This window comes from Suncus etruscus, chromosome 7 (assembly GCF_024139225.1).
Source record: "Suncus etruscus isolate mSunEtr1 chromosome 7, mSunEtr1.pri.cur, whole genome shotgun sequence".
NCBI classification, from domain to species: Eukaryota; Metazoa; Chordata; class Mammalia; order Eulipotyphla; family Soricidae; genus Suncus; species Suncus etruscus.
The window spans coordinates 55,092,761-55,110,937 of NC_064854.1; the positions used below are offsets into that span (position 1 = coordinate 55,092,761).

Below are 18,177 nucleotides of genomic sequence, written 5' to 3' on the forward strand. Positions count from 1 at the left end.
TTTCTCTATTTGAGTCAACATCACTCTGTTTTTTTTTTTTTTCAAGAACTGCCTTGACTCTGAGATATATAAATGAGAGATGAAATTTCTCACCTTTGGTCATTACCTAGCTCAAGTTACTCAAAATCATTACTTTTGCTCAATTGTCCCCAGGCAACCTAAACAAGCAGATAGTCTTGAGTCTGTGTCATCAGAGTAGATATATTCCAGGATCACCAAAACCAATACCACAGTCACTAATTTCTGCAGGACAACCATGACTGAGTTGTTATATGGACAGAGAATCTAGGTGGCACAAAAGAACTGGGCTGGGAATCACCCGGAAGCAACATTTGTTCAGTGAGTCTAAAAGAGAATGTGAGCTGTGGCCAGCGAGTGGCCGCCCAGCATGAAGCTGCCAGCACCTGTGATGACCCCATAGTGACTACACATGACCTAACAGAGAGCAATTATGCTCCAGACAGAAAAACAGTGCCAAGGTAGGTTTTTGAGATACCCATGGAGCTGTGCTACTAAGGCAGGCTCAGAGACCTATTTCCCAGACAAGACACTTACAGGCCTGGGGTACAGGTCCGGTGAGGACATCTCCTCTTTCTCATCTTCCAACTCTGATCTCAAGTAGCCGTCGGGAATGGCAGGGGGCTGAGCCTCTAGGTGTGGGGTTAGGTCTGGAGATAGAACTTTAACCTGGTGGCCCTGGAAAAGCTCCCGGTTGCTGAGCTGTATCTTCTCCTGCCGTGCTTTTTGGATCTGCTGGAACTGGCTGACTGTGTCCTTGACAAACGCATCCAGCAAACTGTCGGTCAAGCAGCTGGCGGCCTCCAACTGTGGCTGGCATTTCTGGCCCTCACTCTGTGATGACTGGAGCTGGGCTTCCAACTGGTCCTTTTCTCTTGCCAACAGGTCCAGAAGTGGCGTCAGAGGCTTTTCAGAAACAGTGGGACAGGGTCCCTCTTCCTTTTCTATTGTGAGCTGCAGTTTGTTGAGTTCGTCGGAAAAGGTGCTGTCTAAGGTATCATCTTCAGCAGCTGTGGAAATCCTCTCGGTGGCATCAGAAAGGTCCCCGCATTCCTTGGAAGAAATCAGGGAGTCCAGTGACAACTGTTGGTGGGCACAGGCTTCTAGCCCTGCCAAAACCCCATCTAGCCTACTGTCTGGTTCTAGCTTAAGGCTAGTGTCCAGCGAGGTGTCTGCCTCATGCATACTCGGGAGGGAGTTCTCATAAAGATCTTCACTCGCATCCTTTTCTCTCTGCAACTGGGGATCCTCTTTGGCTTTTTGGTCTTGGTCACGGGACTGCTCTAGCTCCCCTGAGGCCACGTCTTCATCTTCGGGCACATCTGCATAGTCGTCCAAGTGTTCTGGAATATGCGATATTTTCTGAGGAGGAGCAAAAATCCCGTGCTTCTCTTTGCACACAAAGTAGACGACACCACTGTATGTGCCATTGTTATTCCCTGCTGGCTGATCCAACTCGACCCCAGCCCAAAAGCCTTCAGCGAAGCTTGTCTGACCCTTGAATCGAAGGGTTCCTGGCTGAACATTGCCAATTAATACCCGATCGCCAATGTGGAAATCACGCAGCTCATTGTCAGCAGGAGTCCCAGGAATGCTCGGCTCAGGCCCCACATCACTGCGCTCAGCGTTCCTCAGCAACTCCGTGGGAGACCTGAGGTCTAGCAGCTGTTCGGAGTAGGCGCTGCTGGGGACCGAGGGGCTCTGCTTGCTCAGGCACTCGCTGATCTCATCATCACTCCCAAAGCTCAGAGCTCGACTTCCAGAGCTCCTGGTGGGCTGTGACCGATCTCGCCAAAACTGAGTATCCTGCTTCGGCTGTACCGAAGGGGATGTGACCAGGTCATCTTCAGACAAGTTGGTGGTAATTTCTTTCTTGAAAGAAGATGCTTCAAAATCTTCAGAGTAGGACAGCTCTTTGGGAGCAAAAAGAGGCTTGGACAAGAGGGGGTCCCTTTCCCGCACACCTTTTTGCTCAGAAACATCTTTTTCTGAGCAGATGCGTGGACTCTGGTCCAATTCCTCATTCGACTGCCTGTCCTTCAACTCCTTTTTATAAAGACTCTCGAGGGCTAATCTGATCGAGTCTTTGGAGACACCTCTAGACTCTACAGGGTCCTGGGGAAGAAGTTCCCATGCCTTTCCTTGTTCCAACTCCAGTTTCGCGAGGGCACCTGCCTCCCTGGATCGCCTCGAGCATGTCCTTTCACTTGCATCCTCCTCCAGACTTGCTACGGACACTTCTTGTAGCTCTGACTTCTCACTCGTTACTTCTAAAATGCCATCAGATCCATCCAGAATTCGACTTAGCACCTTCAAGTCTTTAAGACAAGAGAATGAAGGGACATTTTCTAGAGAATCTCCAGAGTCTGCTCTGATTTTCCTTGATGCTCTGAGAATTGGAGATGATGCCTGAAAACGCTCTTCTGCCCGAATGTCCGAGTCAACCATTCTCTTTGCATAGGCAGACAGAGACTTTTCTGATGATGATCTCTCAGCATTTGCCACAGCAACATCTGAAGGAGAGGAAAACAAACACACACATATTTATTTTAATACCTTAATAAAGTATTTATTACAATCTTTAACTTTCCGGAATCAAAGTTCATGAAATTTTAAATGGAATCTTTGAGAAATCTCTGATAAATAAATATAATCTGTTTTGTTAAAATAAGAGGTAAGTGGGAACCAGAGAGACAGTAGAGGGGGAAGGCACTTGCCATGCACAAGGCAACCGAGGTTCGATCTCAGGCATTTCTTCGGGTACCAATCTCACCAGGAGTAATTCCTGAGTGCAGAGCATGGAGTAATAGCAACCCTGGTTATTGCCATCCTCCTTCCAACCCCCCAAAAGGTAGGTTCTCCTTTAAGAGAAATAGGTTCCACGAATCAGAGAACATTCAAATGATTGAGATCTTTTGTTTCAAGTAATTTTTTCTTGGGGGAGGGCCAAACAGTGCTCAAAGATCACTCCAAGATCCAAGAATATCCTCTGAGCACCACTAGATGTGGCCCAAACCCCACACAGACAGAAAAAAAAGGAAGCCAATGAAGGAGCAAATGTGTCAATATATACTGATAAAAATATAAATTTTTCCTAGGTAGTCCAACTAGGCATTCAAATATAAAGATCAACAACTTATTATTTTTTGTTTATTTTCGATCTACACCCTGGCTCTGTGTTCAAGGATAACCTGGTGGGCTTGGGGAGCCATCTGGGGTGCTGGGGATTGAACTTGGATTGATTGTGTGGAATGCAAAGTCACACTACTTGCTGTACTATCCACTCTGGCAAATACAGTACTTGAAACTAAAACGACAAAGTAATGGAGGGAAAATGACTCAATAAATGAACAAAACAAGAATTGCAAATGGATTTAAGGCCAATTTAAGGCAGTTGGGTGGTAGAGCACAGAGCAAATGCTTCCCATGTCTAAGGCTCTGGGTCTATCTGGGTCTAGACCCTCCCTGATCCTGGCCCGCCCTGACAACAAACGACCTGAAAATTCCATTGCTTTTGTCAGTGCTGGTCATGCTCTTGGTCAAATCATACATTTATTTTCAATAATTTTTGTCTGTAAAGTCCAGAAGCCCCTGGCAAACTCTAAAGGTTGAAAATATAATCAGATACAAAATCTGATTAACTAGCCAGCTGATGCTCTGATGTGTCATTGTAGATCAGTTTCTCTACCTTTGTTTCTATCAAAAATTTATGGGTTTACATAAATCTTTAGATCAGGGGTCTCAAACTCAATTTACCTGGGGGCTGCAGGAGGCAAAGTCGGGGTGAGGCAGGGCCGCATAAGGGATTTCGCTTACTGAATATTCGCAATAAAAAATCGCATTAGTAAGAAAAAAAAATCACAAAAAATCGCATTAAACATTTGCATATCCCGAATGGAACTGCTCGGGGTATGCAAATGTTTAATGCGATTTTTTTCTTATGATTTTTTATTGCGATTATTCAGTAAGCGAATAATCGCGAATACTGCGATATTTGAAGGCCAGCCATGGGCCACAAAATGTACTGAGGGCCGCAAACGGCCCACGGGTCACGAGTTTGAGACCCCTGCTTTAAATGAAGTAGATTTACCTTTTTTTTTTTTTTTTTTTTTTTTTTTGGTTTTTGGGCCACACCCAGTGACACTCATGGGTTACTCCTGGTTATGCGCTCAGAATCGCCCTTGGCTTGGGGAACCATATGGGACATCGGGGGATCAAACCGAGGGCAATCCTAGGTTAGCACGTGCAAGACAGACACCTTATTTCTTGTGTCACCGCTCCACACCCCCCTTTTTTAATTTACATACCAACTTGCTCAGAAATAGACTCCAAGGACCCTCTGGATCGCTCTGACTCTGTCAGGGACTTCCATGTTCTGGCTGTTTCCGATCTGGTAGGAAAATTAACGAATACAAGTCAAAAGTTTTGCTGATGGTACAAGTGGCAACACAAAACAGCCAGTCCTGAGTCAGTCATCACAGCAGCCCTCACCGCGTTCACACAGACCTGAGTGCAGGCCACGCATGTGCCCCACAACCGGAGCTGTGTTCCTGATGGCTGCCTGCTCGACTCCATCTCATTTATGTTTGGGGTGCTCAGGAGATCATGCAAGGCTGTCTACCAGCATGCACTCTGCCTTCTGTCCTAGAGCCAGCCTGACTGGAATTCACCACCAAGACAAATGGAGTATCAGGTATGAAATTTCTTTGTTTTGAGGCAACACCTGGCAGTGCTCAGGGTTTACTACTGGCTCTACATTTTTTCCTCTATTTTAGGATTTCTAAAACTTGGATATTTAAAATAATGCTGAAATAAATATAGATATTTTCTTTTTAAATAATCTTTTTAAATAGTTGATTTCTTTCCTAATAATATTTTCATTTAAGCACCATGGTTACAAACATGTTCGTAGTTGGATTTCAGTCACAAAAGTACACTTGCCTTCATCAGTACAACCTTTCCACCAACAATGTCCCCCATCTTCTTCCTCCCCCACCCTCTGCCCGTCTTTGAGACAGGCATTCTATTTCTCTCACTCACTATCATTGTCATGATAGTTGTTAGTTATTTCTCCAACTGTGCTCACCATTCTCTGGCAAGCTTCATATCGTGGGCTGGTCCCTCTTGCCTCATCTCCACTGTCTCTGGACATTATTACCATACTGTTCTTTACTTTTCCTAAATCCCACAGATGAGAGTGATACTATGCTCTGTCTATCTATCTCCCTCTGACTTATTTCACCGAGAATACTCTCCATGTCCATCCATGTGTAGGAAAATTTCACACCTTCACTTTTCCTAACAGAGGCATAATATTCCATTGTGAATATGTACCACAGTTTCTTTAGCCATTCATCTGTTGTTGGGCCTCTGGGTTGTTTCCAGATTCTGGCTATTGTAAATAGTGCTGCAATGAACATAGGTGTGCAGAAGGCATTTTTGTATTTTGTTTTGGTGTTCCTAGGGTATATACCTAGGAGTAGAATAGCTGGATCATATGGGAGCTCAACTTCCAGTTTTTTGTGGAATATCCATATTATTTTCCATAAAGGCTGAACAAGACAGCATTCCCAATAGCAGTGAATCAAAGTTCTTTCTCCCCACATCCCCGCCAGCACTGCTGGTTGTTCTTTGTAATGTATGCCAGTCTCTGTGCGTGAGATGGTACCTCGTTGTTGTTTTGATTTGCATCTCCTGGATGATTAGTGATGTGGAACATTTTTCATATGCCTTTTGGCCATCTGTACTTCTTTGAGGAAGTGTCTGTTCACTTCTCCCCATTTTCTGATGGGGTTAGATATTTTTTTGTTAAGTTCTGTCAGTACCTTTATAACTTTGATGTTAGCCCCTTGTCTGATGGGTATTGAGTGAATAGTTTTCCCATTCTGTGGGTGGCCTTTATATCCTAGTCACTGTTTTCTTTGAGGTGCAGAAGCTTCTCAATTTAATGTAGTCCCATTTGTTTAATCTCTGCTTCCACTTGTTTGGACAGTGATGTTTTCTCCTTGAAGATACCTTTAGACACAATGTCTTGGAGTGTTTTATCTACATGTTCTTACAAATACCTTAAGTTTCTGGGTCTAATATCAAGGTTTTTTTTTTTTTTTTTTGGATTTTGGGTCACACCTAGCAGCGCTCGGGTTACACCTGGCTCTATGCTCAGAAATCGCTCCTGGCAGGCTTGGGGAGTACGAAATGCCAAGATTTGAACCACCGTCCATCTGCATGCAAGGCTAATGCCCTACCTCCATGCTCTCTCTCTGGCTCAATATCAAGGTCTTTAATCCATTTGTGTTTGAACCTTTGCGCATGATGTTAGATGGAGGTCTGAGTTCACTATTTTGCATGTGGGTGACCAGGTGCCCCATTTTCTTTGCTCCATTTTGCATTTTTTGCCCCTTTATCAAAGATTGATTGTATATCTAGGGAATATTCTCTGAATAGTCAAGTCTATTCCACTGATCTGAAGGTCTGTGTTTATTCCAATACCACGCTGTTTTTTTGTTTTTGGCCACACCAGGTTACTCCTGGCTCTGCACTCAGAAATCACTCCTGGCAGGCTTGGGGAACTATATGGGATGCTGGAAATCAAACCTAGATCTGTCCTGGGTTGGTCACATGCAAGGCAAACACCTTACTGCTGTGCTACCTCTCTGGCCCCTAATACCATGCTGTTCTAATGACTACTGCTTTGTAATACAGTTTTTTTTTTTTTTGGTTTTTGGGCCACACCCGGTAACGCTCAGGGGTTACTCCTGGCTATGCGCTCAGAAGTCGCTCCTGGCTTGGGGGACCATATGGGACGCCGGGGGATCGAACCGTGGTCCGTCCAAGGCTAGCGCAGGCAAGGCAGGCACCTTACCTCTTTGCGCCACCGCCCGGCCCCTGTAATACAGTTTTAAGTTGGGGATAGTGATGCCTGCCATCTTCTTTTTCCTACGGGTTGCTTTAGCTATCCGTGAATGTTTATTGTCCCAAATTAATTTCAGGAGTGTTTGATCTACTTCTTTGAAGAATGTCATGGGTATCCTTAAAGGGAGTGCATTAAATCTGTACAATGCTTTGGGGAGTACTGTCATTTTAATGATGTTAATCCTCCCAATCCATGAACAGGCTATGTGTCTCCATTTCCTTGTGTCCTCTTTTATTTTTTGTAGCAGTGTTTTGTAGTTTTCTTTGCATAGGTCCTTCACCTCTTTAGTTGACTCCAAGCTAATAAAGTTTCTGTGGCACTACTGTGAATGGGACTGTGTTTATTTGGGGGGGGGGGGGCGGTCACATCCGGCAGCGCTTAGGGGTTACTCTGGCTCTATGCTCAGAAATCACTCCTGGCAGGCTCAGGGGATCATATGGGATGCCGGGATTCGAACCGCCATCCTTCTACATACAGGCAAATGCCCTACCTCCACGCTATCTCTCTGGCCCAGGATTGTGTTTTTGTTTGTTTGTTTGTTTGTTTGTTTTTTTGTTTTTTACAGTGCTCAGGGGACCCTATGTGGTTCTGTTGAATGAACCTGGGTCAGGCACATGCAGGTAAATGCCCTCACCGCTGTCCTATCACTCTGGTCAAGCATGCCTTTTCTTCTGTTTTTCTACCTACACGTTTATCTAAGTTCATTCATTGCCAACTGTCTTTTCTCCAGTCTGTAAGGAATAAAAAGATTTATCTTTTATTCAGTCACATCACCTAAACTGGCTTCTACTCCAAACTCCATAACACTCCTGATAGCTTTATCAATTATCCACTCTCTCTCTCTTTTTTTTTGTTTTTTTGGGCCATATCAAGTGATACTCAGGTGTTACTCCTGGCTATGTGCTCAGAAATTGCTCCTGGGTTGGGGGACCATATGGGATGCCAGGGTTCGAACCCAGGTAAATCCTGGATTAGCTGTGTGCAAGGCAAATGCCCTACCACTGTGCTATCACTCCGGCCCCTATCCTTCTCTAAGAATCTCTACCCCTTGAGTATGAAGATCTTCCCTCTGCAGTTTAATGTTATGCTTTAACCCTCAAACGGAACAGGCCTCCAACTCCACTGCTCTAGCTCCACCATCTATCCTCTTTCTCTTATTATAAGTGAGGAGCTACACCCTAGATTCTTGTTTCCTTGCCTTCTCCTCACTTTCACCAGTACCTGGCTCCAGTTCAAACCTCCTTGTAACACTTTTAGGTGACCCAGTTTCCCTATGGCTAAGAGACAGAAAATCTAAGCCCCAGCTCAAAGCTTCTAATCAAACAGCTGGTTTGCCACTGAATTTACTGACTTTGACTCCACCCACAAACTGGAGAAAGCTGGAGCACCCCAAATTCCTTCTGCTTCTTGTCTTCATGTTAAGGAATCATGCTTTGGCTCTTCCTCCAGCCCATATTGCCCATCTCTGTTCCTACCACCACTGATCTGAGAAGAGGCCCCTTGCTTGGAGGCTTACTGTAGTGTAGCCAAAGGAACAAGAATCTCAGGGTCCTTTGGAAGCTTTTGCTAATGACCTTTGGTTGATGAAATGATAAAACCTCTCAGTAGTAGATATAGAAACTGGATTTACAGCCGATTGTTTTTGGCCACATCTAGCGGTACTCAGGGATTACTACTGGTTCTGCACAAAATCTTAGCCTAATCTTAATCCTAATAATCTTTGGAGACAGATCTACTGTGATATTTATGATTCCTGGGGAGTTGGGTCTGATGTGATCAAAACAGTTTTCTTTTTAATGTTTCTCAAAATGTTCTAACAGCTACAATAGCAACCACACAACTAACACATAGTATTTGATGTATGTAACATCCCATCCTAAGTCTTTCAGACCTCAAAACGATTAATCATGTACTATTAAGTTTTCTGTTTCACAGGGATATAAAGATCTATTTAAAAAAAAAAAAACAAGCAGAGGTCAAAATAAGTCGCTAAAGTAGCTAATTAGTACTAGAGTCAATAAATATTCCTTTTTTTTTTTTCTTTTTGGTTTTTGGGCCACACCCAGCAGCACTCAGGGGTTACTCCTGGCTATCTGCTCAGAAATTGCTCCTGGCAGGCACGGGGACCATATGGGACGCTGGGATTTGAACCAACCACCTTAGGTCCTGGGTCGGCTGCTTGCAAGGCAAACGCTGCTGTGCTATCTCTCCAGCCCCAATAAATATTCTTTCAAGTGGGGCTGCAGAGATAATATGGCAGGCAGGGCATTTGCTTGCATACAGCAACTTGCATACAATCCTTGGCATTCCATATGGTCTGCCGAGTCCACCAAAAGTGATCCCAGACAGAAAGGTGGTTTCCAAGGTTTAATAATTGTTACTAGTATCAAAGATATCATGAAGAATGTGTGTGTGTGTGTGTGTGTGTGTGTGTGTGTGTATGTGTGTGTGTGTGTGTGTGTATTATATATATATTTTTTGCAAACAGATATTTGGTATCGCATTATTTTTCTGAAGATCAAATTTCCAGAAATGAAACTAAAGTAAAAAAAACAACCTTTTCAAATCCCGGACGAGCCCCCCCCCCAAAAAAAAACAACCTTTAAACTGCATTCAGCTTTTGCAACAAGCCAAACTTTTTTTTTTGGGGGGGTGGTTTTGGGTCACACCCGGCAGGATTATTCAGAAATTATTATTCAGAAATCGCTCCTGGCAGGCTCGGGGGAACCATATGGAATGCCGGGATTTGAACCACCATCCTTTTGCATGCAATGCAAACGGCCTACCTCCATGCTATCTCTCCAGCTCCTACAAGTCAAACTTTTTCCAAGGGTCTGTACTATTCTGTCATGCTATTCTATAATACTAAAGACTATTCTTTTCATTGTACCTGCTCACTTTCTGAAGTCAAAGATATTTCTTAATCTGTACTCCGTTGTACATTTGATTTATATCCTACATGGCAATTTTATTCTAATGAAGCTAAAAACTGGAACCAATATTTTTATTTCTATATATTTCAGTTATATAAGACAGTATCTCCCAAAAGCTTTCCTCCTTTTATTTTAAAAAAAAAAAAAAAACAAAATAAGCAAAACTGAGGCAAGTTATCAAAAATGTGTACCTGTGTAGTGAAAGAGGCTTAATCCTGGGTTTTTCCGTAGCAGCAGAGAGCGTTTTAATCTGAGGCTTGGCAGTTGGGGATGTTTCCAAATCACGACTGAGCTCAGCTTCAGTTTTCTTAATGAACTCATCATATGACTAAGTTGAGAAAAAAACAGCATCACCAGGTATATTTCAAAAGATACTCCAAATTATGAAACCGTCTATTTTTATGATCAGATATTCAAATGGTGAAGAAAATAGAAAACAACAAATTTTCACTTTGCTTCACCAGAGCTCAGTCAATAGTTTTGTGCATATTCTTGAAATGGTCTCTACTGACATATCTGACTGCAGTCCCAGAGTCTACATTTAAGACTTAACACTGCTATCCTTGTGTCAACTGGGAAATGATCGCCATGCTTCACCCCACAGGAGTTCAGCACTTATAAAATGGCAATTTATGTCCGGCCACACAAGAAACACTTTTCTTGCTAATTATACAGTTAGAGATTATATACTAGGAAAAGTATGTAAGAGACACTGTTATACAATTTGGAGAAATTTCCATTAATTGATGGATCTCTAACATTTTCATGGGATATTCAGGCCAGTCTGCCATGCCAAATTTTGGCGACAGCCGCAGCCCCAACAGGGTGATGCTCAGGGATACAGAAGGCTACATGTGTTGTCAGCTCAACACTGAAAGTGATGTGAGTTCTGAGCCATGTTCAACCAGGCACAATTCGAAAGGATACCTTCCATCTTTCCTCTCTTCCCTGACCTGGGCTGAAATCCTCTACTTTCCACTATCTGACACGAGGAAGGTCAGCATGTACAAAGCAGAATGCCAAGGCATGTGTAGGAAGACAGATACTGGTCCACTGCTAGAAATCCCAAAAGGCATAGGCTGAGCATCCTACTAGCATAGCTCTTTCCTTCCTCCAGACATGGTACCTTTGATAAGGTAATTTCTTTTTTTGTTTGTTTGGTTTTTTTTGGCCCACATCCTGTGACGCTCTGGGATTACTCCTGGCTATGTGCTCAGAAATCGCTCCTGGCTTGGGGGACCATATGGGATGCCTCGGTCCATCCTAGACTAGCGCGGGCAAGGCAGATGCCTTAATGCTTATGCCACTGCTCCAGCCCCTGATAAGGTAATTTCTGGCATTAAATAAATATTATAGTCTGGGGCAGAATCGGGAGGCTGTAGAGTTTGGGAGAAAGCCCTGTTTAGAGTTACCACACTAAAGTAACATGTTTTCTGGGAAAAACAACAATAGCTTAAAACTAACAATTTCAAGAGTTGGAATGATTTATCGCCCGGTTCTAGGAATCTTAATCATATCTATCCATTTAACTATATAACTTATATAATATATAACTTAATCATAACTATCTCATATGCATGCCTTCTTATTTGAAAATGCCCCATTTTACTTTATTTTTAAAACTTTTTTTTTTTTTTTTTGGTTTTTGGGCCACACCTTGTGACACTTACGGGTTACTCCTGGCTATGTGCTCAGAAGTCGCTCCTGGCTTGGGGGGAACCATATGGGATGCCGGGGGATCGAACCGTGGTCCGTCGTAGGCTAGTGCTGGCAAGGCAGACACCTTACCTCTAGCGCCACCGCGCCGGCCCCTATTTTTAAAACTCTTAATATGACAGTACTTAATGATTTTTTTTTCTTTCCTTTTTGGGCCACACCCAGTGATGCTCAGGGGTTACTCCTGTTTCTACGCTCAGAAATCACTCCTGGCTTCGGGGACCATAAGAAACGCCGGGGGATCAAACCACAGTCTGTCCTATGTTAGTGCGTGCAAGGCAAACGCCTTACCACTTGAACCACTACTCCAGCCCCAGTACTTAATGTTTTAAGCAAGATTTTGAGCCAGAGAGTGTAGACGAATTGGAATCCAATGCAGCACTGAGTAAGGAGGGGTCCTCAGCCCTCCTGTGGATTCTACCACAGCCTGTACTCCTGTACCCCCATGGCCTGCTCAGTCCCAGGGCCCTGACCTCCAGCTGCTTGATCAGACTGGCCTCCTGAGCTCTCAGCCTTTCCTTCTGTCTCTTCTTCTGCTCTTTTTTCAGCTGCTCCACCACTGATTTCCTCTTCCGAAGCTCATCCTTGAGAGCACGAATCCGACCTTCGATATCACTCTGGTCAGAGGTAGTTTCTGGAAGAGAAGCATAATACTTGACTGAACTACACACTCAGTCACTGTTGGTGGAAAAGAATAATGTAAGACTCCCATTTACAGGAGGTCAATCTCATACTGAGAATAAAGACATTTGAGTCTTGGAAAAAATGTATTTGTGATTTATATCTCTTCTCTCTCTCTTTCCCCCTCCCTTCCTCTCTCAGTGTAATCTACTTTTACTTTCCAATTACACTATTTGAAGTTGCAAATGGTCTCAAGATAGCCTGCTTTAGTAAGATAAGCAAAAAAAAAAACAAAAAATTACCAGGTTAGGAAAACTCATGAAACTTGATCATTCTGTAAGGAATTACTTCCTAGTGAAAGATAATCACCCTACAAGTACCTGCTGGAGCAAGGAGAGGGCACTTGCTCTGCACACGGATGAGACAGGCTCAATCCTTGGTATCTCATATATTCCCCTGAGCACCACCAGGATTAGTTCCTGAGTGCACAGTCAGTAACCTCTGACCATTACTGGATATAGAAAGAAAAAAAATAATAATTACTTTGTCCACCAGTCTTTGGAAAAAGGATTAACAGCCAAGAGCAGAAACTTTCTAAGATCTATGAGTAGCCAAAAGGTATGTATCACAAACAAGCAGTGTTGGCATGACTATAGGAGAGCGGCCTCAGTCATTGTTGGGTGAATGTTGACCAGTCCCACCCTTCTGGGAAACAACACGGACACTTCCAAAAAAAAAAAGAATGGAGGGACCAAAGCAATAGCACAGCAGGGAGGGCATTTGCCCTGCATGCGCCACTGACACTGGTTTAATACCTAGCACTCAATATGGTCCCTTTGCACCACCAGGAGTGATGCCTAAGCACAGAGCCAGGGAGTAACTCCTGAGCACTGCAAGTACGTCCAAAAAAGTAAATAAATAAACAAGGAATCAAGTTTCTAATTCCACTTGGCTCAAAACCATATTTAGAAAAGCCATATGTGCTCCTAGGTCCACAGCAGCCAAATTGAGGGAACAACCCAAGTGCTCGAGAACAAGTATTTCTGTTCTCCAGCTCCGCCACAGCCTCCTTCCTCACAGCCACAGTAACTATAAATCTGATTACTAAAGAAAGGTAGAGTAATGTGTGATTCAAGATAAAACCTTGACAGATACAACAAAGGCCAGCCATTCTGACTCACAGTCAGAATGAGCAGCTGCAAGGGAAAGATGGGGACTCATGGCACAGACATCTTACCTGACTGTGTCACAGACAAGGACTCATCCGACCAGCTGCATGAGTGTTGATGAGCCGTGACAGGCAGGTGGCCTAGGCTTCCGTTCCTGTGGCTTCCTTTGCTCAATTCCTGCTTGGATAAAGATGTGCAGCTTTTGGGAGGTGACTGTAGGAGCAGAAAAGCACAGGACATGGGTTGAATTCATATTCTGGAAACAACTCAAGCCTCAGAAATGGAGAGAGAACAGGGTTAAGGTGCTAACGTGCCAGGTTCTGATCCTTGGCACTCACTGAGTGCAGCCCAGTAGTTCCCCTGAACACCAGCTGCAGAGACCACCAGGACAGGCACCCAAGGACCTGAGCACCCAGGGCCTGAGCACCATAGAGAAGACCCCAATCCACAAAAATAAATAAAATATAAACCAGTTAGAGATAAAAATAAATACCTTTAATAAACAAATAACTTTAAAATATTTTTGGTTTTTAGTTACTTCCCATGAGTGCTCAGTTTGCAGTTCTCCTGACTGTTCTCAGAAATCACTCCTGGTGGTGCTCAAGGGATCCTAAGGGGTCAGTTGATGCAAGGCATGTGCCCTACCAGCTGCTGTACTATCCAGCCCAGTTTTAAATAATTTTGACATAAGTAGTAAAACTTAAAATTGTACAAACTGCATAAAGGACTGCTTTAATTATTTTTAAAAGGACATAAAGTTACACGATAGCGATTAAAAAAAAGAAATGATGATAACAAACTTGGAGCTATATAGTAATTTATATTTTAAAATTTAATTCTTTCCTTTTCAATTTCAAAAATATTGAATGTGAGGTATGCTATGTTTCTTCAATATTGTGACTCTGCTTCCTCAGATACACTCCAAAGTGTAATTGCTGTTTCATATGGCAATTCTATCTCAAGAGATGAACAGCTAAAGAAAATCTGGTACAAAGCAGAGATATACAGTGACAATGCAAATGCTTTGCAAGTGTGGGCTCTGGGTTTATCTCTGGCACTACAAGATAAACAAAGCAAAGAAAGACAAGGTGGGGACCGGAGCAATAGCGCAATGATAGGGCATTTGCCTTGCACTTAGCTGACCCAGGAAAAAACAGGATTCAATCATGTGATTCCCTAAGCCAGGAGCGATTTCTGAGCACATGGCCTGGAGTGACCCCTGAATGTCACTGAGTGTGGCCCAAAAACCAAAAAGAAAAAAAAGAAGAGGTGGTGGAGAGGTTCGGGGGGAGTCCCATGGCTGGAGAGGGGTGTGGCCTGCATAAGAGCCTGGGTTTGAGGCCAACATCCCAGCGGCCCTCTCCCCTCCTCCATAAGCACTGATGAGTGCAGCCCTGGTGCTCCAAGTTCTGGGTCCAAGCAGCAGTGCATCCCTCACAGTGTGGTCCCAGGCTTGAGCATTAGACTCTTCAGTGCACCCTTAGGCCTGAGCACCTGAGTTTCTGGCCCCTGAGCATGCAACTGAACATTTAACCTGCAATGCCAAATTTGAGTGTCACGAAGTAAGGATGAGATTTTACTGAGGGAAAAAAATCACTTTAGGGGCTAGAATGATAGCAAGGTGGGGAGTACCTTGTCTATGGCTAACCCAGGTTTGAACGTCTGTGTCCTGTATGGTCCCCAAGCATAAACAGGAATGACTCCTGAGCACAAAGCCAAGTGTGACCCTTGAGCACTGACGGGTATGACCCAAAAACAAATCAAAACAAAACCACTATAAAATGCTCTAGTTTTGGGGCTGGAGCAGTGGCGCAAGTGGTAAGGCATCCGCCTTGCCCACACTAGCCTAGGGACGGACCGCGGTTTGATCCCCTAGCGTCCCCCAAGCCAGGAGGAGTAACCCCTGAGTATCACTTGGTGTGGCCCCCCCCCCAAAAAAAAAAAAAAAAAGCACTAGTTTCTACTTCTTGTAAGAAAACAGTTTTTAGAATTCAATCTGAAGTTGGTTACCTTGAATCTCAATAATGAATTCCATCAACTTATAGAAAGTAATAAGCTAGAGTAAGACTGTCAAAAGTAAGATGCACAAATTTACTTAGTTGTAAATTCCTGGGGAATAGAAATTATGCTACAATTCATTAAATCTATTTTATATATAACTAAGATTCATTAACAGAATTTCAAGGCTTTCCTTGTAATTTAAAAACTGTTTTCAAGCCCAAGACTTAGTTCAAAGGCTTTAGATACATATACTTCTCCCATCAAAAAATTATAACAGACTTTCTGGAGCTGGAGCAATAGCACTGTGGGAGGGCATCTGCCTTGCACATGACCAAACTGGGTTTGATCACAGGCATTCCATACGGTTTCCCAAGTCTTTTTTTTTTTTTTTTTTTGGTGGGTTTCCCAAGTCTTAAGGAGAAATTTCTGAGTACTATTGGTTGTGGCCCCAAAACAAAACACCACAAAAATAGAATTCAGAGCATATAGTTTCATAACTATCATTAGTGTAAAATTCATATATTTATCAACATATGGAAAGTCAGTAAAAAGCTTTCTTCTGAAGCCAGAACAGTGGTGCAAGTGGTAGGGCATTTGCCTTGCACGCGCTAACCCATGATGTATCGTGGTTCAAGCCCCATATGGTCCCCCAAGCCAGGAGCAATTTCTGAGCGCATAGCAAGGAGTAACCCCTGAGTGTCACCAGGTGTGGCCCAAAAACAAAAACAAAAACAAAAACAGGCTTTCTTCTGTTCAATGTTGTATGGCACAAATACAAGTATACCAAGATTATAGCCCATTTATTTATTTATTTATTTACTTATTTATTTTTTGTTTTTGTTTTTTTGGGGGGGTCATACCCAGCAGTGCTCAGGGGTTACTCCTGGTAGGCTCGGGGTACCATATCCTTCTGTATACAAGGCAAACGCCCTACCTCCATGCTATCTCTCCAGCCCAAGAATATAGCCCTTTTAAATAAAATATGTCCGACAAATTTTCTCTTCCAAATAAGCCTTAAGATATAAACACACACAGTTCAGCATGGAGGGCAAATAAGTCCAGCATATGGCCAACCAGGGTTTAGTCACCAACCTCCCATAAGGTCCCAGAGCCACACCATGCAAAACTCCAGAGTGCAGAGCCAGGAGAGCCTTGAGGTCATCAGGTAGGGCCCCAACACAACAGAAAACAAAAGCCAAGTTAACATACGCGTTTACTCAGAGAGGTAGAAGACTCGAGCTCCTGTGTGAACCTCAGTTCGTCAGTAAGGCTGTGGTCGGGGCCTGTGTGCTGCAAGGTGGCAGCTGACTCAGAGGGGAGGGAAGGGAGGGACTCTACCGCGGGGCTGCCCAGCTCCTCGGGGATTGTTGGGCTTTCACTGAGCTGGTGAGAAGAGGGCAGGAATGGTGACTCGGCTTCCCCCACTGCTTCTGCGGAGAGAAAGTGAGTACATGAGACAGTGCACAACCTGCTCCAGGCTACCTCGTGAGCCCTCAAGTCTGCAACTGACTATAGCCTCCATTCACTCATCATTTCTAGATACATATTGGAGCAGCGGGGGGATTAGGACACACCTGACCATGCTCAGGGGCTATTTCTGGCTCAGTGCTCAGGAGTGATCCCTAGGTGGGACTGGGGGGTTATAAGCAGTATTGGGGATCAATACTAGGGAGGACGTAGGCAGCAAGTACTGGGGGTCCTCATCATGAAAGACAAGTCTTGGGCCCGGAGAGATAGCACAGCGGTGTTTGCCTTGCAAGCAGCCGATCCAGGACCTAAGGTGGTTGGTTCGAATCCCGGTGTCCCATATGGTCCCCCGTGCCTGCCAGGAACTATTTCTGAGCAGACAGCCAGGAGTAGCCCCTGAGCACCGCCGGGTGTGGCCCAAAAACCAAAAAAAAAAAAAAAAAGAAAGACAAGTCTTGTACTTGTACTCCTCTTGTACTCTCATACATTGTATATACATCATAGTTGACATCTCTCATGTTTCCTGAGGACCACGCACTATTTTTCACCTTGCCTTGTCACCAAGATTAGGAGACAGAAAAGGCAGTTCTCAGCTGGCTTGTTGCTTTGATCTGAGATTTGCCTTATGACCAGTGCTTGCTGGATTTCATCAGGTGTTTCTTAATTCACTGAGATTATGGTTGTGCCTTCTGTTTTGTTTTTGGGTCACCTGGCAGCACTCAGGGCACTCCTGGCTCTATGCTCAGAAATTGCTCCTGGCAGGCACAGGGGATCATATGGGATGCCGGGATTCGAACCACGATCTATCCTGGATCGGCTGCTTGCAAGGTAAACGCCCTACTGCTGTACTATCTCTCCAGTTCACGGTGTTCTTTTTTGTTGTTGTTGTTTTGATTTTTTGGTCACATCCCGTGGTGCTCAGGTGTTACTCCTAGCTCTGTGCTCAGAATTCGCTCCTGGCAGGCTTGAGGGAACTATAAGGGATGCCAAAATTCGAACTGGGGTCTGTCATGTGTTGGCTGTGTGCAAGGCAAATGCCTTACCGATGCGTTATCACTGTGTGTTTGTGTGTGGTTTTTTTTTTTTTGGTCACACCCGGCCGCTGCGTGTGCTCAGGGGTTACTCCTGGCTCCATGCTCAGAAATTGCTCCTGGCAGGCACGGGGGACCATATGGGACGCTGGGATTCAAACCGATGACCTCCTGCATGAAAGGCAAACGCCGTACCTCCATGCTATCTCTCCAGCCCCAGGTTGTTCTTTTTTAATGTTTAAGCAATTCATATGGGGAGAGAAGGCACACATCCAGAGATGTTCAGGGCTTACTCCTGGCTCTGTATT

General features: G+C 44.2%; 1 protein-coding gene across 1 annotated transcript in view; it reads right to left on the minus strand.

Annotated features, from left to right (window-relative positions):
- Positions 1 to 18,177, minus strand: part of CEP350 (centrosomal protein 350) — a 91,685-nt gene that overhangs the window by 5,063 nt on the left and 68,445 nt on the right. Inside the window, exons 28-33 of the mRNA XM_049776645.1 lie at positions 16,581 to 16,801; positions 13,439 to 13,583; positions 12,054 to 12,214; positions 10,056 to 10,192; positions 4,326 to 4,408; positions 556 to 2,531 (exon numbers count right to left, since the gene is read on the minus strand). Coding sequence (XP_049632602.1) covers positions 556 to 2,531; positions 4,326 to 4,408; positions 10,056 to 10,192; positions 12,054 to 12,214; positions 13,439 to 13,583; positions 16,581 to 16,801 — 2,723 coding nt within the window. The remainder of the gene's footprint in view (positions 1 to 555; positions 2,532 to 4,325; positions 4,409 to 10,055; positions 10,193 to 12,053; positions 12,215 to 13,438; positions 13,584 to 16,580; positions 16,802 to 18,177) is intronic.